The sequence below is a fragment of the Hydra viridissima genome, unplaced genomic scaffold (assembly GCF_058129835.1).
Source record: "Hydra viridissima isolate aposymbiotic clone 2 unplaced genomic scaffold, HvirCarnegie_v1 scaffold_5, whole genome shotgun sequence".
Taxonomy (NCBI): Eukaryota; Metazoa; Cnidaria; class Hydrozoa; order Anthoathecata; family Hydridae; genus Hydra; species Hydra viridissima.
Window position 1 is genome coordinate 13049830 of NW_028324304.1, and position 23536 is coordinate 13073365.

Consider the following 23536-nt stretch of genomic DNA (forward strand, 5'->3'; position numbering starts at 1 on the left):
AGGTATCTCGCTACTTCGCGTATCGTGAGCTTTGGCTAAAATTTGATTTTTCATTAAAAGTAAACGCGGAATTCGTAAACAAATCGATGAAAAACGAAATTCCATTTCGTTTTAAGTTTATTAAATGAAAAACGAAATTCCATTTCGTTTTTAATTTACGATTGGTTACAAGGTAGTTAATTGTTATCATAACAAATATTTATTTGCTTAACGAGTGCTATGTATATTAAATTGTAATGTATGTTCATTATTTATAATGTAAAGACATAAAACTTACATACCTTTATATATTTTATAAAACATAAAATGACAATTTAAATGCAAGCATAAATATGTAAGTATCAACATGACTATCAATTTAAATTAATATAAGTAAAAAATATTATAATATAAATAAAAAAAATTTTAGTATAAATGAAATTGCATCTTAACATAAAATAAAATACATTTTATTATAAATAAAAACGATAATTTTAATATAAATAAAAACATCAATTCAAATAGAAATATCAATATAAGTATTAATATGAATATTATTGTTAGTGAATAAATTTTTAAAATATGTTTCTAGGAATGAGGTTTTCAGATTTTAATGAAAAAAAGAGACGAACATTCTTATCTATACTTCTCAAGGTTTAAAAAAAAATCGAAAAAAAAATCAAAAAACAAGCGTTTACAAACAGGTGTCAAAAGGCGTTTAAAGCAACTGTCAATCAATTTTAAAATGAGCACGGAATATACAGAAGATTGGATGGACAGTATTTAATCATGCGGCTTATCGTCGTAACCATTTTGTTTTTTGTGATTGAAACGTCAAACACGAAAAAACACCACAAACATTTGCACGCGAAAAACATCTTCGACAGCAACAAAAGAAATAGATTTACAAGACCTAGTAGCTATAAGCATCCTCTACAAATAAATACAACTGATTTTGACCGTATTCAATTCTTTAATGAGCGACCTTCATTCTCTAATTCAAAAAAAGTAAAATTGTTCTACAAAAATTTAAATGACAATGAGTTGGTTAAAAAATACAAATATGATGGTGATATTGAAGACAAACAAGTATATATGCCCAAGGATTCTATTGTTAAAACTGCTGGGCAGTTAAATTTAGACATTGATTATCATTTGTTAAACAAAGATATTAAACCACTCTCCAACCTAACAAATGCAACTCAAAACTTGGGCGAACGTTTATCAAACTCAAGCATTAAGGAAAAATCTAGAAAACTTGTTAAGCTTCTCAGTCCTTCTGAACCTCGCTTAAATTCAAGCGAAAAAGTTATGATCGTTAAAAATTCTTCCACGATAAATTGTTCTTCTGAAGAATGTACGCATAATACTGCTCTAAAAATATTACCTTCCCAAGACCGTCAGCAAAATATAAACTCCTCAAAAATTCATCATAACGATGTAAGTGGCGATCATTTACCGTATCCGACTGACGATAAATCCAGCATTATTCACAACGAAAATATTTTAGGTCGAGTAGACCAGCCTATTCTAAGCATAGTTCCTGATAAAAACGACGTTCATGCAAGCAAAGGTATAAATTAAAATGATAATTAAAAGTATATATTGAACAACTAGCAAAAAACAAAAGCGTTAAACACAAAAGCGTTAACTATCAGACCGATCTTTTAATCGCCATTTCATTCTAATTTAGATTGATTTAAAAAAAAAAAAATTCTTCGAGCACATCTTCGAGCGGTAAAATAAAATTATGTAAATCTCTCTAAGAAAAGAAAAAAATGATCTCCGTCAACATGCTCCAAAAGGTGGGCGCCCGTGATTTTGATCATCCAATTAAAGCTAGAAACCCATTTCTTATTGGTTGAGTTTTCACACAAAAAAGATTTTGACATTAAATCGTTCATCAAAATAACTACCGATTTAATTTTTCTATAAATTTAGAAATTTAGTAATTTCTTTTATTTTGTTAATATACATAACATAATATGGTATCTAAATACTACATGACTTCTTAAAAAAAATTAAAAAACTACGTGACGACATTTTGGCGGTAAAGTTTTTTTTAAAAAAAAGTTCCTTTAGAGAAAGTTACGAATCTACGGCATGATGTTAAAAATATGTGACGTATCAACTAAATTCTTCTCCATAAATATTTTTTTGATTTTCCATAAATATATCAAACTGATAAAATATTTTTGTTTGTAATTGGATCATCAATACACTCTCACAAAAAATGTATGAGTACTTAGCTAAAGATAGTATGATAATTTTTAGGCAGGGCTTCAGAGTCTCCATTAAAATTGACAATTTAACAAATTAAATGCTAATGTAAATGACAGTTTTTTTTTACATAGGTGGCATAGAAGATAGAGGATACCATCGAAGTCACTCAGATTTATTAACTTCAGATAGCATTCATCATATAAACTATTTACCTATTCATGATGAATCACAGCATAATATAGACATTCATACAGAATTTCATCATACAAATGCAAGTGGTAAAACATCTTTAAATCTGAAGTACTTTTCAAGTATATATTTGTTACATAAGCTTTCAGCCTGACTAAAAGGCTTTATTTGATATCATGTAAAAATAAATGAACCACGTGTTACTTATAAATTCATATAAATGCAAGAATATCTGAGATTATTTTGAAAAGATAGCCTGTTTCATTATTTGAAATAAATTAGCATAATGGTGAAACTGTTAAAGTTTGTAAAATACTATTAAAAGTGTTTGAAATGAAATTATTTTATCAAAGAATTTGTCATCAAAACATCTAAGAGATTTCCAATGAAAAACTAATGCACTGATAATTTTAGGTAACCTTTTTTTAGAAAATTAGATAATAGGAATTATTGAAATGAGCTTTAAAACATAATATAATTACTTTTATGTTTACAGAAGAAAATGTTTTCTTAGAATGATAACCTTTATGATGTTAGATAATACAGAAGATGATCAGTACTTTCAAAGCTATCCAGAATTGACTGCATCTGAAAAAACTACACACATAAACTATTCACCTATTCATCTGGAGTCACATAAATACTTAGCACCTATTCACACGCATGTGAATCATGCTAGTGGTATGCTTAGTTTTTTTTGTATTTTTACAAGATTAATAATAATATAATTTACAATATAAATTAGAATAATAGTTTTAAAATACAATTGCAATTTTAAAGTATTGATTACTATATAAATTTCAATTACAAGTGTAAATAGCATCAATTACAATGTAAATAATCTTACTACTACTGATCCAACGGTAATTAAAGAATAAAACCAATTATCTTAATATTTCTGAGATTTTTGCTTGTTTTTCATTTACATAGTTGATTTTATCGAGGAGGTGTATTTACTTATATTTTACAACCTATTTTTATATTCAAAGACATTAAGTCTAAATTATGATTACTGGTATTTATATAATAGGAAACAATCACATCAAGGAATATGCAAGTTTTTGTTTATATCTCTTCTGATCAAGCACTGAAGAAAAAGTTTAAAGAAGAAGAATTAAAAAATGATAATAATACTGAAAAAATGTGTTTTTTATCTTGTTTTATATTTAGACTATATGGAAGATGGTGAAACCTTTCCACAAACAAGTCAACCACAAATAATGTCATTAAAAAATACACATCAAATTAATTATTCACCAATGTATGAGGAATCTCACGCTGAACCAATTCATTCTCAAATTCACAAAGTTGGTTAGTAAGCAATTCATTTTCTCAAACCATTTCTATTCTGTTATATTTTTTTTTTTTTGTACAGCTTTCAGTTATTTAGTTTAATATAAAGTTTGTACACATTTATTCCTATGTATAAGTTTTTATTTTTATGTATATAATCTTCTACATAAGGTTTAAAAAGTAAAATAAACAGAAAAATAAGAGTGGTGAAATTCAGTAATATTTAACCTATGATAATTTATTTTTATTATCTTGAACGAGAATTAGAAAGAGCTTTTATTTTTAATTTAAGTCTGTTTTATAAGAATTTCTTCTAAAAAAGATTGCTTTAACATAGGAAATTTTATTCTGATTCTAGATTTTGTCAAGTTGAACAAATTTCTCAGTTATTCATTTAGTGTTAAATTCTTTTAAAAACTCACTGGTAAAATATATACTGTTAAAAAGTTTTTTTGAATGGTTTAGTGTGTTTAAAATGTAAAAGTTTTTTTGAATTGACGCAAAAAGTTAGACAAAGTTATTTTTGAGTTTTTAACTTGAAATTAAAAATACTTTCTGTTGCTTGCATTCTTCTCTGCATTGCTATCTTCTAGGGTATAGAACAAGGCATTCTAAACACAGTAGTCACTTGCCACTTCCTTTCTCTATCTTGCATCAGCATCACCACCACCACAAGCCCAATACAGAGAATATTGAACGCTATACAGAACATAGAACTGGTAAATATTGAATGATCTACCGAACATACTGGTTAATATTGAAAAAAAAAAATTCCAGTGTTTTCTGTTGGTCAGAGTGTGTCAATACATGTGTTAATATATTTGTGTTAGTTTATTCAAAAGTTGATATTTTGAAGAAAAAAAAGTTAGTACATAAGATTTAGTTAAGAAAATATGTGCACATTATAAAAATTTAATTATCTAAGTTTTTATTTTTTTATAATATATAGTGTTTTCAAAAAAAAAAAAAAAAAAAAAAAAGAAAACCATTGAAAGATATTTAGAAGAAAGATCTATCAAAAGGTTCTCTCAGTTGAACCTTTCTTCAAAATATTGTACTAGAAATTCATTATAATAAAAAAAAACAAACTTATGGAACAAAATAAAATAGTTATGATAAAAACCCTTATATATTGTACCTTATTATTATTCCCTTATGTATCTTAAAAAGCCTCCAGTTGTTTTTATAATTTTTTCTTTTTTATCAATTTTGATTGTTTCAAATATTGGTTGGAACTCTTCAAAAATCGTCTCTAGCTTTTACCTCTGGCTGATAAGTTTATGTAAACTTTGAATTGTTAGTCCCTCAAGATGAATATGACATCAAATGTATTTCATTTTGTATCCAAAATCTCACAATATGATTTAAACATGACTAAACTCATTTTAGTTTTCAATCAGTTTCAACTCAACATTTTATATAAATTTCTGTAAAGAATGAATAATCATTGGTTTATAAAATAGATCATTAATAGTTTCTCTTATAATCAATTCAAAATTTTATGCATTTTTTTAAATAAAATTTTTTGGTTTGATTTTAATGTAGACTTTACTTGCTGAATTAGTGAACTTTGAAATCATAGAGAAAAGATTTTTGTATCGGGCAAAAAAAACTTTATGTCTATCTTCTGTGGTTATTTTATTTTTGTTAAATATTTTTTTTATTAGAATTGTTTATATAACAAATTGTAAATAATATTTTTCAGAAACTATAGTATATTTAATATATGTAATTTTTTATCATGGCAGGTGAGTTTTATGAACAGCCTTGTCTTCATGGTGGAGAATACTTTAATATGGGAGAACAAGGGTATCAGTGTGTTTGTAATGAGGGATTTACTGGGGTTCATTGTCAAGGTAACAAAAGTTGTTATGAAATAATTATTTAAATACTAAGCAAAGCTGCAAATATAATTTTGGTGTAAATATGAAATAATAAAAAATTTATCCTCTTTGTTTTAGTTCTTTTGATTTTTAAATCCATAGCTTAAATCATATAGGCCATTTTCTAATAGAAATAAATTATTGTTATCCTCAACCTTGCTTCAATGGTGGTGCGTGTCATCCTGTGGTGCACGATCCTTTCTTTATTTGTCAGTGCAAGGTTGGATTCATAGGACCAATATGCAACGGTGTGTTTCAATATTGATTTTTTTTTTAATAAGCATTCATCAGAATCTGTGTTGAAAGGTTTTCAGCTAATCTGATTATGATTGAGAGAAATGATATTTTTCTGAAGTATATCATCATCACTCTATCAAATCAGAAAACTTTTTTTACAGCTGGAAGCTTTTTAAATCTTTTCATTGATTGGTTTATTTCAAAAAGAAACCAATCAAAGAAAAAAAAAAAGAAAAAAACAGACTGAATAACTAATGATAATCAAAAACAATGAATGACAGGATCTGGTAACAATCAGCAACAAATAAAATAAAGATGTTCAACAATTAACTATTGGAGTTTGTTGTTATTCATGGAAAAATATTTGTTACCTACTAAAAGTTTGGATCAAAGTTAGTGAAAATAAAATGCTTCATGCTTTAAAGAATAATCTAATACCAGCAATTATTTTTTTAAAAGTTTTTTAAAAGTTAATTAGTAACTGTCTGTTTTATTTTTAGTTTAGTGTTTTGTTAATTGAAAACTTATTGCAATAATCTGAAACTTGTGATATCATTTTATTGGATAATTTCTATTTACTTGACATTTTTGTATTTTATTTAAAGATACAAGTCCATGTCATCCAAATCCTTGTAAAAATGATGGAGTATGTTCTCATAACGGCACTGCTATTACATGTGATTGTACTTCAAGATACACTGGGGCATTTTGTGAAAGTAAATATTTTCCTATTTGTTTTCTTCTTGTTGTTGATGATATTTCCATTCATATAAATTTTTCAAATCCTGCTAACTATACAATATGAAAATTGTAGAGTTAAAAAACTGTCTACCTAACCCCTGTCAGAATGGAGGATCATGCATGGAATTAGATGGTGAAGGCAAGTTTAAATGTCAATGTCAATCACCATGGAAGGGAGCTCTCTGTACAGGTTTATCTAATTTCTAAATATAATTTTAATTTCTTTGTAATTAGTTTTAATTACATTTTTTAAGAATAACCTCTTGTTAGATTTGTAAGATATGTTATTATTGAAACAGATGTATCATGATGTAACATGATGTAACTCATGGTGCAACATGATATTTCATATCATTGTATCATATTTCATATCATTGTGTATACTGATATGAAATGTGAAACAATTGACTTTTCACTAAAACTTAATTTTGAAAAAAGGACTTAATTTTGAAAAACTTTAACACAAAATTATAATAAAATTGTATTAAACTATACTAAATTATAATAAAATTACAGTCAGTTTTAATAAATGAATTTGAAGGCTTAATCCCTAACTTACATTCTTGCTTCCTGCTGCTGGGTTTGGATGTCTAAAATGTAAGCTAAGAAATAATGTTAACTTTTAATGACCTCCTCAATTTTATATTGCAAATTAAATATTTGAAATAAAACTCCTATTTTCAGACTTTGATTATTGCAATAAAAACCCATGTGAAAATGGTGGTGTGTGTCTTGAAGGTTCTGGTAATTTTTCATGTAAATGTCCAATTGGCTTTAGTGGTGTCATGTGTCAAGGTAAATATTTTTTATCTTATATGCCTATGAACCAATCAAGTACTTTTTTTGTTCACCTTTTAACCTTTCGCCACTTAAAAATGAAAAGCATGAAAGAAGGGATAAAGTATCACAAAATAAGAATTTACACCCCAATCTTTTTGACTAAGCTAACAAGTAGTAAAAGAAAAATTTTGAAGTTTCTTTAATGTAACTTTTTATTTTTGTTTAGACCATGTTTGTTTACCTAATCCTTGTCTAAACGGTGGGACTTGTTTGGAAAGTGGAAATAAATTTAAGTGTTTGTGTCCCAAGTGGGCTTCTGGTGAACTCTGTGAAGGTTACTTTTAAATTATTTTTCTTTTAACCAATAATATTAGAGTTTCAATTTGAAAAATTAACTTTATTAGTTTTGTTATTTTTAGGTATTAGTAATTAATAATTATTAATAATTAAAAGTATCAATAATTATTAATTAATAAAAATTAATTATTATTAATAATTAAAAGTATTAATAATTATTAACTACTAATACTTATTAATAATTAAAAATAACAAAACTAATAAAAAATGATAAATAAAAAAAACAAAATTTATTAAAAATTTTGTTTTTTTTATTTATCATTTTTTACTCTGCTAATAGCTAAACTTAATAGCTAAGTGACTTCATTTTAGATAAATGCTAAATAGTTAATTAAAAATTTAATAAATTAATAAATTAAGTGTTTAGAGTTCCAGTTCTTATTCTCATATTTTTCTGTGGTGATTCTCTATTATATATATATATTTTTCTGCAGTGATTCTCTATTAAATAGATTTTGCAACTTCAAGTGGGTTGTATGAGTTGCAAACTACCAAACAGTTGTCATAATTTTCTTTTGACTGGCATTCAGTTTTACAAAAATATTTTGGAACTTCATCAACCGTTGTACTAGTTCTTATCTTCATTAAATATTGCAACATAATTAAGAAACGGTTAATTTTTGTTGCCTCAAAGTTGAAACTTCATAGAGGAGTTTTTTATATTCATTTGGTTTGTGTTATGCCCATTTGTCAAGTTTTTTAGTTTTTCTACTTGTTTTAGGCTCAATTTTTTAGGCCCAAATTCTTCACAAAATTTTCAACTAATGTAGCTTGCTTAGATTCAGCTAATAACTTGAGTTTTGCAACATCATTTATAGCTAAGTTATGTATATATATATGAACATATATATATATATATATATATATATATATATATATATATATATATATATATATATATATATATATATATATATATATATATATATTTATATATATGCATATATATAATTTAGCCATATATATGCATATAACTATGTATGTATGTATGTATGTATGTATGTATGTATGTATGTATGTATGTATGTATGTATGTATGTATGTATGTATGTATGTATGTATGTATGTATGTATGTATGTATGTATGTATGTATGTATGTATGTATGTATGTATGTATGTATGTATGTATGTATGTATGTATGTACCTATCTATATATGTATGTATGGTACATATTTATATTACAGCGGTGGCCAAAAATTAAAGACCACTCATTTTTTTTTCAAAATTTATTTTTAACCTTAGTATAATTTTATTTTGGAAAAAGGTATCAAAAAGAGAAAAACATTTTTAGAAAGAATTTTTATTGTATTTTATATTTATTATAAAAGAATTTATAATTTTTTTACAAAATAATGTTAAAAAATTAAAAAACTGACTAGTAAAAAATATAAATGGGAAAAAAAATTGGACAAAATTTTAAGACCATTTTCAAAAATATTACAAAAAGCAGTAAAAAAATAATTTAGAAACGTGTTGTTCCTCCATTTGTTTTCAAGCACTCTTGTACTCGTTCTGGCATTGAATTCATTAAAGTTTTGATTACTTCATCAGGCACATTTTTCAAATGATGAGAGATAGAAGATTTCAAATCTTCCAAATTGTAAAGTTGTTCTTTACCAAGCTTTTGATCAAGCCATGACCATAAATTCTCTATTGGATTCAAGTCTGGACTATTGGCAGGCCATGGAAGCACTTGAATTTTATTAGAATTGAACCAATCGCTAACAACATGCGCTTTATGACACGACGCATTATCTTGCTGGAAAATAAATCCATCTTGCAACTGCCATAAATCAATGCTAGGAATAAGCGAGTTTTCCAAAATTTCGATGTACCTTTCTTTGTTGAGTCTACCATCGAATAAATGAAAAACGCCAACTCCATAGGCACTCATACAGGCCCAAATGCCTATTGAACCACTGCCTTGTTTTGTTCGTTTCAAAATGCATGATTCATCGAACCGTTCGCTTGGAAGTCTACGCAACATTACGCGACCTTTTCTGTTGTCTACCTCAACATTCATTTCATCACTAAAGACCACACGGCTCCACTGATCTGTTGACCAATTTTTATGTAGTTTGCACCACTCTTTCCTGGCAAATTTTTGTTTTTTATTTAAGCGTGGTTTTTTTGCAGCAGCACGCCATAAATAATTTAAATTGTGGAGGACCCTTCACACAGTTCTAGGGCTTGCTTTCAGACCATTTGACAGTGTCCATTTCGTAGACAAGTCTGTAGATGATGCTCGTCTGTTTTCTTTCATTAATCTCACTAACGAGCGAACATCACGGTCATTTGAAATTTTATTGCGTCCAGTCCTAGGACGATCATTAATTGACTGGGTCTCTTTGTATCGTTGAATTATGTTAATAATGCAAGAGTGAGACCTTCCGAGCTTTTCTGCTATTTGTCCGATGCTATAGCCTTCTTCTTTTAATACAAGAGCCGCGTATCTGTCTTTTTCTTCGATCTTTGCACGCATTTTTGCAATATTTTTACATCCTTATTGCAATTCAAAAAATAAATGTTTATTTGATATCGAAACTCAGGTTTCCACATTTTATTTTATAGCCAACGTAATAAGCAATTAAGAGAGTTTAAAAAAATAATGGATTATTATTTTTAATAAGTGCAAATTAAAGATTTGAAAGTGGTCGTTAAATTTTGTCCAATTTATTTAAAGAAGATTTATAAGTACTCATCAGTTTTTTAACAAGTTAAACACTATTTAATTAAAATTAGATTAAAAAAATTATACCACTTTAATCCGTATGTTTTAATTAACAAGATATTAAAAAAAAAAATTTAATATGTCAATTAGAATCTTCTTAATTTTAATTGAAAGATTAAGAAACCAACTAAAAAATGAGTGGTCTTTAACTTTTGGCCACTGCTGTATAAAACGTTATAAATTAATGTTATCGTACTGGTTTTTAATAATTTAGAAAACAAACCCTGCTTAATTAATCCTTGTTTAAATGGTGGGAAATGTGTGGATGGAAATTCAGGATTTCAATGGTCATTTGGTGCACTTCAATACTACTGTCTTTGCAAGCCACCTTACAAAGGGGTCAACTGTGAGCGTGAGTGCAGTTGTTTTTGAATCTGAATTCTTTTGAGAAACAGTGTATTGTGTTATGATAAGATTTTAGATTTCATCTAAGCTAATTGAGCAATAATCATGTGCCTATTATTTTTATGATCTAATATAAGCAGCAATATATGGTATTTTAATACTAGTTTGATAAAAACATAGCATGCTGTTGCAAACATTTAAGTATATAAGTAAATCAGTGCAATATTTAGTGTTTGTTATATTAAATAAAATTAATACAGTGCTGTTTTCCCCATTGATGATTAGTGTTGTTATTAAACTTTAGTATACTTATCTAAGTAATCAAGTTTTTGCAAACTGTGAAAGGTTTAATAACTTAAAATAGTGAAAGTGAGAAAGTCTTAAAAACTCAAAGTCTAAATAGCTTTTGTTACTTCATGAATTCCATTGGTATTAAAAAATGTAACATTGGCTTGTAAAAAAAAATAGTAAAAAACTGGCTTGTAAAAAAAAAAATAGTAAAAAAATTTGGTTCTTTTTTTATCTTATGTTAGCTATGTGACCTTAAAAGAAAGTAAAAGTTTGCATAAACTTTATTTATAGACCATGGCTGCAAACACTGTGACAAGAATGCACATTGTGTAGTTGATCATTGCGTCTGTGATCCAGGATATGAAGGAAATGGTTTATTGTGCCATAGTATGAGTCTAATTCCTTTTATTTCTTATCTTTCAAGTTACAGGGTGTAGCAATGATTCTCAAAATTTTAGAACATTTTTCAAAATGAGTTTTTAAAGCATGAAAAAATTTTATTTATGGAATGATAATAAAAGAAAAGTTGAAGATAATTGCTTTCCCCACCTTAACATTCAATTTGGTCTCCTTTTTTTTTAATCACTGCCTCAAGCCTAGGACAAAAGAACTGGCAGGTGCTGATTATATAGTCATAGACAATGAATTCCAAACACAAGTAATGGATGACTTTAGTGATTTGACTTTTGAGTGAGACTTTTTTCAAGCCTTTTTCTTAAATATGCTCCATATTGTAGTCAAGGGTATTCAGGTCAGTGTTTGATAGTGTTTAGGCCAGAAATCAGTTATATATTCCTGAAGATATTGCTGGGTTTTTCTGGACCCATGACAAGGTGCAATGTCCTGTTGAAAAATGTAATTGCCTTCTGGGAATATCTTCTTCAGCCATGGCACCACATAATGTTTTAGTAAGCTGATATACACATCAGTGGTAACTTTTTCTTTCTCTTTGATGTAAATTGGTTGACATTTCTCTCCATTAGAAACAATGATTTCTAGCATCATGATGGACTGAGGTCAACACTAAAACGTTTTTCATTTGAGAAACTTTTGTCTGTTAAAGAACCATGGCTTTTCAGCTGATTCAGAAACTTCTTTGATGGATGCAAGCTCAAAGTTTATAACCTTTCTGACAAAATTAGGCATATAGGTCAGGCAACACTGACTTTTTTAAGTGTTTTTAGAGTTCTTCTGACTATCTTCTTATCAACATTGAACAGTTTTGCTGTCTTTCTGATGGATGTAGTAGAATTCTTTTCAACATGCTTTTCAAGCTTTTTAGTGAACTTTTTATCAACTTTTTTGTTCATGAGAAAGGGCATTTGGGCTCTCTTTAGCATTGTCACAATTTTTCACTTTGTAAAATGTAGTCTTACACACTTTAGAAGTACAAATCTTTTCACACGCAGACAAACCCACATAAACTAAATTTAAAACTTCAGTTCTTTCGGCTTCAATTGTAAAACTTTAAACTAAAATATTTTTTGTTCACAATTTTATTCTAATCTAAGACGTTCATTGAACATTAACTAACTAAATTGAATTGTTGAAGTTATTTATTTACATCATAAAACCTAGTCAATAAATATTTCGCAAATTGCTGCCACAACCTGTATTTGCTTCTTTCTTGCTTATGCTCATGCTTTTTCATATTTGGGCAAACATTTTCTTTCTCTCTGATGTTTGTTGTGTCTTGTGATTTGGGTGATGATAGTGGTGTCTTAGGATTGGTTTAAGCAAATCAAATAAATTGTACCATTTAAAATTAGTTTTTCTCCACTATTGTTATTATTTTCTGATATGAAATATTTTTTAAGGAACAGAATTAGAAATAAATTTTTATCTTTTTAAAAATATTTTTAGAAAAAGAAAATTCATGCCATCCTAATCCATGTTTCAACAATGGACAATGCAGAGAATCTCCAGCCAGTTGTGAGGGTGACAACTGTTGGTTTACTTGTGTCTGCTTGCCACCCTATCTTCCGCCTCTATGCAAAGGTTAAAAAGTTGCTAGTTTTTTCTTCTTTAAGTTCTTTTTTTAATTCTAATCTTTTAAAAATAAAATGACCTATAAAGAAAAACATTAAAAATTTTGGCAAACTGTGTAAAAACAAGCTACACAAAAACACCTAAAGACAGAACATGCATTCAAGATCCATTATAGAGTCAGTGTTCTTTTATTAAATATTAAGTGAAAAGTGGATTAAATCTTTATTTTTCTAAGTAGTTTATTATTTATAAATATGTTTCCTAATTTTTAAACATGAGTATGCAGAAATAAAAAAAATATGTTATTTTACTTAAGTTTTGACTGAGATTTAAACTGCTGTAAATTTTTTAGAAGCAAACCCATGTATTTTACTTAAGTTTTGACTGATTTAAACTGCTGTAAATTTTTTTAGAAGCAAACCCATGTATTCCTAATCCATGTGAAAATGGTGAATGTCAATCAGTTGGAGATGGTAATATAATATGCAAGTGCAATGAAGGTTTCAAGGGTAAACGCTGTGAAGGTTGGTTATTAGAAGCTTTTTTTTTACAGTAAAAATATGCTACATCCATCGTAAACTCATCTGTTAAAGTTTCTTACTAAATCTTACTAAAGTACAACACGAAATGTATATATTAAATACATTAATGCCTACATTTATACTAATAAGTTGTTAAAAAAAAAATGAAAACAAACCTGTTATATAATTATTAATTTTTTAGCTCTGACCAATTAAAAATTAATTTTTAGTTGGTTGTACACTAGGGTTAAAAATATTGAAAAAAAAAGTTTTTTTCAATTTTGTCTTTTAAATTTAAAAATGTCTTTAAAATGTTAATATATCATAAATAATATTTGAATAGGCCTAACCAATCAGTTTTAATTCTAAACAATTTTATTAGATAAATTAAATCTTCTATTTTGAGGATTTGTAATAATTTTCTAATTATGGTTGATTATAAGTCAAGTGAAATGTTTTTAAAAAATTAGAAACATGAATGCAAAATCTTGCTATTGATGCATCAAAATGATGCATCAATAGCAAGATTTTGCATTCATGCCTAAATGATGCAGAAGAAAGATTTGAAATGTAGAAAAATCAGTTTTTTCTACATCACAAGCAGCTTTTTCACATCAAATCAGTTTTTTCTACATCACAAGCAGCTAAGTTTGTGACAAAAAAAGTTACTTTCAATTAACAAAACTTTTTATGTCAATAAAGTAAATAAAGACAATAAAGACATAGATGTTCTAGTGTTATCAAAATCAGGTATTTGATGAGCAGTTACAAAGAAATGTGAAGAAATTAAACTTAATAATATAAATTCTGCAATTTCTGCCTTCATTATGATGGTAAAAAAAATGCAAATCATGAGTTTCAAGAAGTGTGCTTGAAGAGTTCATTAATTCAAATTGTGTGTATAAAAATGCAGATCATCACAAGATTTTTTCAATTAAGTAGAAAGTTTGTTGAATGAATTTAATGCATGGGAAAATTTTTAAATGATTATGTGACACAACAGTATTGAACACTGGGTAGCTGAGTGGAATCATTGTGAAACTAAAAAATACAATGCTTAACAGAGGTTTCAATAAACCACAGTATATTGGTTGCCAACATCATTTTCTTGATAGAATAACAAAACTCGTGCTTAAATTTTTTAATTCAACTTTGTGGTAAAATTTTATGATAACTTGTTGGAGTCCAACAAACCAGAAACTGAAATGGAAGTTATTGAATATCCAGGATTTAAAGATGATTAAAAACTTTTTTTTTTGAGTTGTATAGAGCATTCTGTTTCTAGAAAATATCACTTATCAAATTGTGTAAATCACCATCTCTACACAAAACCAAATGGAATTCTTAGGCTATATATGCTCTTGTTTCTTAATTCCTCAACTACCTCTTGAATCTCAAATGCATGGCAAAAAACCTGGTTTTTAAGCTAAACTTTTAAATTTTTAAAGATTTAAAAGATTTTATTTACTTCTACTACAGACAAAAATAACTTTTTTTTTGTCATAACCTTTAACTATTCACTATAAATAACATTAAAAAATTTAAAATACAAAATAAATTCTAAATAATTTAATATTGTAAATGTTGATAAGGTATTTAATTTGAAATCAATGAAAAAAAAAACTTCTGAAAATATTTTGAATTATCATATGAAGAAGTTTAATTTTCCGAGTAATGATTTGCTAGCTTTGACTCTTTTACCCTCTTTTATACTTTTAGGTACAAAGTTCTAAAATTTAAAACGAAATGAAAAAATATTTTTAGAAGTAGATGCTTGCTTACCTAACCCTTGTCAACACAATGGTAAATGTCATTCCGTGAAAGGCATAGCAGAATGCATTTGTGAAGGAATGTGGAAAACCCCATTCTGTAAAGGTTTCTGGAAAAATATTTTTAACATTTTTATTAAAATAAAATAAATATGTTACTTTAGATTTTAGGTAATATTTTACAATATTTGAACTGTATTTCTACAATATTGCTGTTAAATAAGGTAAAATTAAAAACTAAGGAATAAAGTAAGTAGAAGTTGAAACCATTGTTGTGCAATTTAACTTTGCCCTGTTCATGTTTTTGCTAAATTTTGAATGTGATGATGCTTTTTTTGCAGAATGCGGATGTCCAGCACCTCACATTACAGGAATCCCAGATATGTCATGTTCGTTAAATGGCGCATGCACTTGTCCAAGACAATGGGTACCAGATATGGTCAAAGGTGTTTGTTCAAAAACAGGTACTTAACTTCTGATGACCATAAGATTGCCAAATGACATTTAACTTAAAAATGTACAGTTAACCAGACACTGTTAAAATTTTATTTGTTCAAGCGTCTCCTGGTTGTAATTCACCATGCTGCACTTTACCATGTGATAATGGAGGCACATGTGTAGATCTTCCAAATGGTAGCTTTAGATGTTATTGCAAAACAGGTACAACTGGGAAAGTTTGTCAATTTAAAACAGGTAAACTTTTGTCAAATTTGTTTTTATTAGGTATAGTTTACACTTTTTTGTTGTTGCTGTATCAATTTTATTTAACTTTTTATTAGTTTGTAACCCAAGCCCTTGCATGAATGGCGGAATATGTTCAGAAAAAGATGGGAAGTTCTTAGGATGCTTATGTCCACCAAATTTTCTCCCTCCATATTGCATGAATCCAGATATTCGAGGGAACTTTTATGGTAGATCTTTTTAATTGAAGGTTTGAGCTTACAGGGTTTTAAAATGAAGGTTTGAGCTTACAGGGTTAAAAGATTAAAGTAACTGGAGAAGCAATTCAAAGAAATTTTTTGTAAAAAATCTTTTAAAAAAAAATTTTGTAAAAAAGTTAATTTAATTATGATATAAAAATGTTTAAATTACTTTAGGTCCTATTTTGTCTCAATCCAGTACCACAGGATTAACAATGCCATATGGTTTGTGCAACCCCAATCCATGCTTCCATAAAGGAGTCTGCATACTAAATAGAGGTGGTTATGACTGTGTGTGCATACAAAGATATACAGGTCCTCATTGTGAAGGTAGGCAAGTTTGATTTCCCATAATACTAGTAATAACGATAGTAATATCAGTAACACTAAGTACAAAAATAAAATAATATTAACAATAATAATAATAATAATAATAATAATAATAATAATAATAATAATAATAATAATAATAATAATAATAATAATAATAATAATAATAATAATAATAATAATAATAATAATAATAATAATAATAATAATAATAATAATAATAATAATAATAATAATAATAATAATAATAATGATAATAATAATAATAATAATAATAATAATAATAATAATAATAATAATAATAATAATAATAATAATATCAATAATAATATCAATAATAATGATAATGATAATAATGATAATGATAATGATAATGATAATGATAATGATAATGATAATGATAATGATAATGATAATGATAGTAATAGTAATAATAATAATAATAATAATAATAATAATAATAATAATAATAATAATAATAATAATAATAATAATAATAATAATAATAATAATAATAATAATAATAATAATAATAATAATAATAATAATAATAATAATAATAATAATATCAATAATAATATCAATAATAATACCAATGAAAATATCAATAATATTATCAATAATAATACCATAATAATAGCAATAGTATTAAAAATGACAATAATAGAATTAGTGTTAGTGAACTGAAACTTTCGGCTTTGGCCGAAACCGAAACCGAAATTTTTGGTTTAACAATCATTTATTCAGTTTCATCCGATATCAACACAAAAAAAAGCTTAATTCACAATTAAAAGCAGGAACCACAGTGTGTTTACAAGTTCACTAAGTGTCTAAATCATTCACTTCAATCAGTTAACAAAAAAGAGTTTTTTACTCCAGAGTGTTGTAAGCTTGATAGAAAAATGTGGAAAACTTTGTATTCATGCTTCTTATTCAAATTCCTTCTTTGCTGAACTCTACAAACAACAAGAGATTCAAATGAACAGTTTTGACAGGCTCGTACTTAAAAATGATGTCTAAACACGCTGGAATTCAGCTTATTACATGCTTGAGAGAACTTTGTATTTGAAATCTTCAACAGCTACCACACTGCTCATCCATCCTTCCAGGGGCATTGAGTTCAGTGTAAAAGATTCGAAGCTGGTAAAAAGCTGATAAGCATCTTAGCGATTTTCGATGCAGCCACCAAATTACTCTCTGGAAGACATGTTCTACTTTTTATTTAATTATGCTACATGGTTATTGTTTAGAGATATGTAAAATAGTTTTTTTGACTTTAATTTGTTGATCATAAAAGGTTTAGGGATTTTTAACATTCTTTTTCAAGTTTCGGCCTGTATAATATAATATATAATATGTTTAATAATATAATGTATAATATGTTTAGGCTATGGCTCAAATTTCGGTTTCCTTCGTTCAATAGTGTTAGTGCTAAAGAAAGTGATGATGCATTAATAATAATACATAATTATTATTAGTAGCAATAATAGTAAATAGTTATTAGTTAAAATAATAAAAATAATAGTAATGATATTAATAAAAATAATAATTAACAATAACAATAATGATAGTGATGATGATGATGATGATGATGATGATGATGATGATGATGATGATGATGATGATGATGATGATGATGATGATGATGATGATGATGATGATGATGATGATGATGATGGTGATGGTGATGGTGATGGTGATGGTGATGGTGATGGTGATGGTGATGGTGATGGTGATAAAAATAATAATAATAATAATAATAATAATAATAATAATAATAATAATAATAATAATAATAATAATAATAATAATAATAATAATAATAATAATAATAATAATAATAATAATAATAATAATAATAATAATAATAATAATAATAATAATAATAATAATAATAATGATATTAATAATAATAATAATAATAATAATAATAATAAAAACAATAATAATGATAATAATAATAATAATAATAATAATAATAATAATAATAATAATAATAATAATAATAATAATAATAATAATAATAATAATAATAATAATAATAATAATAATAATAATAATAATATAATAATAATAGTAATAATTAACAATAGTAATAATGAGAATGATGATCATAATGATGATCATCATAACATCATGATCATCATCATGATGAAAAGTTATAGTAAATAGTTGTAAAAATAGTAGCAATTCTATACACTTCTTATAATATTATTTAGTTGATAGGTGTGCAAAATGCCACATACATGCTCGTTGCATAATGGGAGAATGCAAATGTAAAAAGGGCTGGATAGGAAATGGTTTAAATTGCATACAAGGTTCGTCAATTTATTTAGTCAATATCAATCTTAATGTTATTATTTGGTTTAACTGGAGTTTTTCTCAAAATTTTGTTAATTTACATTTAAAAAAATTTTTCGCTCTAAAAAGTTTTAGATGTGTTTCATTTTAATTTTTTTTTGTCATAGAAATGTGTGAGGAAACATGTGTAGAATGGTCAACTTGTATAAACGGTAATTGTGTGTGCAATGCAGATGTCCCTCATATAAGTCACAAATGTGTCCGTAAGTTTAACTTCTTTTTATACCAATCCAATACATAGTTCAATCTAAATCACTCATCGTTTCCTTAAGCTCAAAGCATTTGGGGTCTTTCTCAAAAAGAACTTTAGTACAATCAGAAAAAATGAGAATCAAACCAAGTTGTGATCCTGACTACACATATATGTAATTATTTGTGTAAATTTGATGATATACTTACATATTAAAACAAAATTTACCTTTTTTTTTCTATAAGCGCTTGTTACTGACTTTGAAGTCGATGACTTTGATGACGATTCTGACCGAACTGACAAAACAGTCCATCCCACGCCGACTTTTGTTTCACCATTGTTAATAACTCATCAAACTGTTCCTACCCGAAGACCAAAGGTGAAAGGTACAACTAATGCTAGCAAGAAAACTTCGCATACTACTGGCCCTTATAAAAGCAGCATAACTTCGACCCCCAAGACTGGCGGTGGAGATGGATCTGGACCTCCTAGTGGATCTTTAGCTTCACATTTTATTTATAAAACGTCGTTTTTTGAGAGTTTTTTAAATGAAAATTAAAGTAAGATAATTTTGTATATATAAACTTATGTCATTTAACATTTTCCGTGTCTGTTTAAAAATTAAATTTTAGAAAATTGATGAAAATTCACACACACACACACACACACACACACACACACACACACACACACACACACACACACACACACACACACACACACACACACACACACACACACACACACACACACACAACACACACATAAAAACACAGACACACACAAAAACACACACACATGCACAAATAAACGCACACACGCACATATAAACGCACACATAGATACACGCACGCACTAAAGTGACCCAAAAAAGTTATTTAAATAAATGAACAAGCACTCCCTCTTATTGCGTTTATGGTTTTAATAAAACCAAGTTTCATTAAAAATTAATCATATTAAGTACTGCCGCCATGTTAAAAGTTCAGATTTTTATTACATCCTAAGGTATATATGCAACATTTAATAACTTAATTTGTAATCCAACTCAAACCATTAACATTCGGCCGAAAACTAGTAGACAAATACGTAAAATAGAGCAAAATATGTTTGAACAGCAGCGCATCCCATTATCTTGTTTGCACAACACTTTCAGAGCCTGAATGAAACTAGATAATTACGCTTCTTAAAACGCCACTACACCGAACAGTCACTCTTAAAACGCCACTACGCCAGATAGTTGCTTTGACCTTTATATATATAACGGGTGGTTACTATATGTATGTATATATATATATATAACGGGTGGTTACTAAAAATCCGGACTGACTTTAAAGTGCCACAAGCTAAATTTTTACTTTTAAATGCCACAAGCTAAATTTTTTTTTTCATGCTTACATCCATTTTAAAACTCATTTAGTTTTGCTATAAGTTAATTTACTTGTTTTTAGATAACTATTTTAAATTAAGAAAAAAATGGTGTCCAAGCAAGAAGAGGTAAGAAAACGGATTTACGAGTTCTGCTTGAATAAAATAAAATTGCAAGGTAAAAAGTTCACCGCAGATCATTTCAATGCTGAAAGAATTCCAAGAAGTACTATCTAAAATATAATCGTTCTGAGACGTTTGGCCAAAATCATGACCCCCAAGGTCATCAATCGTCTGCAAACCATGTTTGACCACTGACTGGGTTTCGATTAGGCAAGCCGGTCAAAAATTTAGATGCACTCATTCACTCGTCATTAAAACTCTTGCCATGTACACTGAAATCAAAACCTACACCAAAAATAGTATACCTGACCAACAAGAGGGCCAGAAAGAGTGAATCAAGACCGGCATTGATTATCTTTATCGCGATTTTCAGGGAATATCGGTCATCCTTGATGACGAGTATTACTTTATGCTGTCGCACTCGACGATCAATGGACATGGCACCTATTACTCCAGTGACAAAGACAAGACTCCACCGAGCGTTAAATATCGCAAAAAGCGCTAGTTCGAACCTAAGGTGCGAGTTTAGCTGGCCGCTTCTGATAAAGGTATTTCCGAGTCAGTTTTCCTCCCCAGCGGCCTCGCAGTCATTAAAGCCATCTATAAAGAGAATTTTATCAAGAAGAAATTAGTGCCGTTCATCAACGCTCATCATACCGATGATAATTATGTATCTTGGCCGGACCTGGCGTCATCGCATTACGCCAAAACCGTGATCGACTTCTAAGAAGCCCATGATATTAATTTTGTCAAAAAAGTTGACAATCCGCCAGCCGTGCCAGAGTGTCGCCCAATTGAAGACTTTTAGGCTATTTTGAAAGGCAAATTGTATGAGGGTAACTGGCAAGCAAAAAACATAAAGCAACAACAAACCAAAAAAAAGCTTTGTCTGAAAAAAATTGACCTTGACCTTGTATTTTTACTTTTTGGGTCAACTCGTCTTAGAGTTGCCCGAATCCAAAGAATGGACTGGTAGAGGACAAATTTAATTGAAATAACTAAAACTCTACTTAATAATATTTTTATTTAATCTCTAGCTTAAAGACTAAAGGAGTAATTGCCCTTGAAAGTCAGTCCGGATTTTTAGTAACCACCCGTAATTGATTTGCTGATTTGTTAACAAATGTATATTTTTTTCTTTAGCTAATACAAGCTTTGCAAGTTCATCACCGAGTGATCTTCCCGATGATTGACTTTTCATTTAACAAACAAATTTTCACTTTGCAACGTGGCAACGGCTAATTAGGAATCGAACTTCCCCTTGAATTTACTGCTTACCTATACTAAGTTTCATAAATAAAAACTTTGACGTTATTTATTATAATTTCTTCCAAAACTGCATCGTTTTTTAGCAATAGTATTTATTATGGAAGAAAAAGACAACGAACGGATGAGCGTTTTATGAAATTTAAAAACCTACCATCAACAGATCATCATTCACTAGCAAGCAGAGACGATTCAAGGTTTACGAAAGGTTTTTAGAGCATCAAGCTATAGAGTGCAAAGGGTTCAAACCTCCTAATTACTTTCAATAAAGAGAGTTTCTGTTAGAATTATGTTTGTAGACCTTTTTTTACATTAAATAAGCGCGTTTATCTTTAAGAGTAAAAGTTAAAGTCTTTGAGCAGTGGTTCTTCGAAAAAAGGAACTGAACAGGGTAATGGAAAAAATACTAAACCATATGCAATTATAGCCTCAAACTGCAGTTTTGTAATTCAATTTTAAAAGATGTATCAATAACATCAGTAATTGTACAACAACAACAACAAGCAGAGCTATCATGGTAGTAATCGCTGCTGAAGCTGGATTTCGTTTCCAGTTTAACACAGAATAAACAGGCTGATTGGTAGCAAAGTTGAATATCACTGTGACGGTTACATATAAGCCTGCAACAATCCAAGTATATAAAAAATGATGAAACTTCAGTGGAATTCTGTGAAAAGCGAAATCAATTATTAACAGACAAAAAGATATTCCGTGGTCATTTATACTACTAAAAGCCAGCAAACTCGTTGAAAAATCATTTGCATTTGCAACAAACGCCCAGTACATTATGAAGACCAGACTACAGGTCAGATACGTCAAGTTAAACCAAAACCAAAACACCTTCAGATGAAGAGTAATGAAAATGTCATGTATAATACAAAAATGAAACCTACAGCTTGTATAAGAGCCGGGGGTGCACCACAACACTAAAGGTTTAAAAAATACCATAAATAGGAACAATGATAATAATCAATAAAATTCGTAAATCATTTTATAAAGGTATGACATCACCAAAAATCTTAATTAAAATGAAATGGAACAAAGCTTTGGTATTTTTATCAAAAAGTTTTTGTTAATGAATAATATATTTGTTAATATATCTTTACTAAAGTATTTTTCTTTTTTATAACATTAAATTAAAAAAAAAAAAAAAAGGACAGGAGAAACTTGTTTAGTTTTAAACTTATTTAAACATAAAAACGTTTTATTAAAAAGAGAAAAACTTACGTTTGTCGACAAAAATTCTTCTCTTTCATAGTTAAACAAAAAGTTCTTTGACTTTAGCTCTGCTGTCAGACGTTGAAAGAACTCTGTTTTTCTATTTATAAAGCTACTAAATGTTAGTTAATCAATCGGAAGCAACAAACTTCATTAAGTACAAAAATGTGTACTATGTGTACTATGCTGTGAAAACTTTAATCTCTCAGCGTGGTTGTGTGTGTGTGTCTATTTATTAGGTCTCAACCAATCATTTAAAAAATGAATTCGCGGTGAAAACAATCAAATGTATAACAAAGAACCTTAGATTCGTTGAAATTCAATCAAGCAACCTGTAATATTCGCGTTCAGTTGTTGTGAAAATAAGTTAGAAATAGCAAAATAGTGGTTGCGATTTATAATTTATAAAAATCTAGTCAAGAAGATCGATGCA

The 23536-nt window shown here is 27.9% G+C and overlaps 1 protein-coding gene across 10 annotated transcripts; it reads left to right on the forward strand.

Annotated features, from left to right (window-relative positions):
* LOC149888783 (uncharacterized) lies at nucleotides 1–22996 on the forward strand. Of its 10 annotated transcripts, XM_090087071.1 has the most exons (25): nucleotides 1–172; nucleotides 572–1552; nucleotides 2334–2480; nucleotides 2929–3072; nucleotides 3562–3702; nucleotides 4278–4403; nucleotides 5433–5540; nucleotides 5699–5815; nucleotides 6410–6520; nucleotides 6619–6735; nucleotides 7230–7340; nucleotides 7552–7659; nucleotides 10630–10767; nucleotides 11343–11438; nucleotides 12915–13049; nucleotides 13454–13564; nucleotides 15326–15436; nucleotides 15672–15794; nucleotides 15889–16023; nucleotides 16110–16241; nucleotides 16428–16580; nucleotides 18800–18898; nucleotides 19049–19144; nucleotides 19377–19691; nucleotides 21763–22996. In XM_090087071.1, the coding sequence occupies exons 2-24, from the start codon at nucleotides 769–771 to the stop codon at nucleotides 19688–19690; spliced, it is 3657 nt and encodes a 1218-aa protein (XP_089943197.1). In that variant the 5' UTR covers nucleotides 1–172; nucleotides 572–768; the 3' UTR covers nucleotide 19691; nucleotides 21763–22996. The 10 variants fall into 10 exon arrangements, with proteins under 10 accessions (XP_089943197.1, XP_089943201.1, XP_089943198.1 ...); XM_090087075.1 differs by lacking the exon at nucleotides 19377–19691; XM_090087072.1 differs by lacking the exon at nucleotides 11343–11438.
* Nucleotides 22997–23536: the final 540 nt, after the last annotated feature.

Excerpts from the sequence above, each read along its gene's own strand:
- LOC149888783 (XM_090087071.1), top strand. The coding sequence starts at position 769 with ATGCGGCTTATCGTCGTAACCATTTTGTTTTTTGTGATTGAAACGTCA. Across the intron at positions 13,050-13,453 it reads TCTTCCGCCTCTATGCAAAG|AAGCAAACCCATGTATTCCT; the intron begins GTTAAAAAGTTG and ends AAATTTTTTTAG. Across the intron at positions 16,024-16,109 it reads AGTTTGTCAATTTAAAACAG|TTTGTAACCCAAGCCCTTGC; the intron begins GTAAACTTTTGT and ends ACTTTTTATTAG.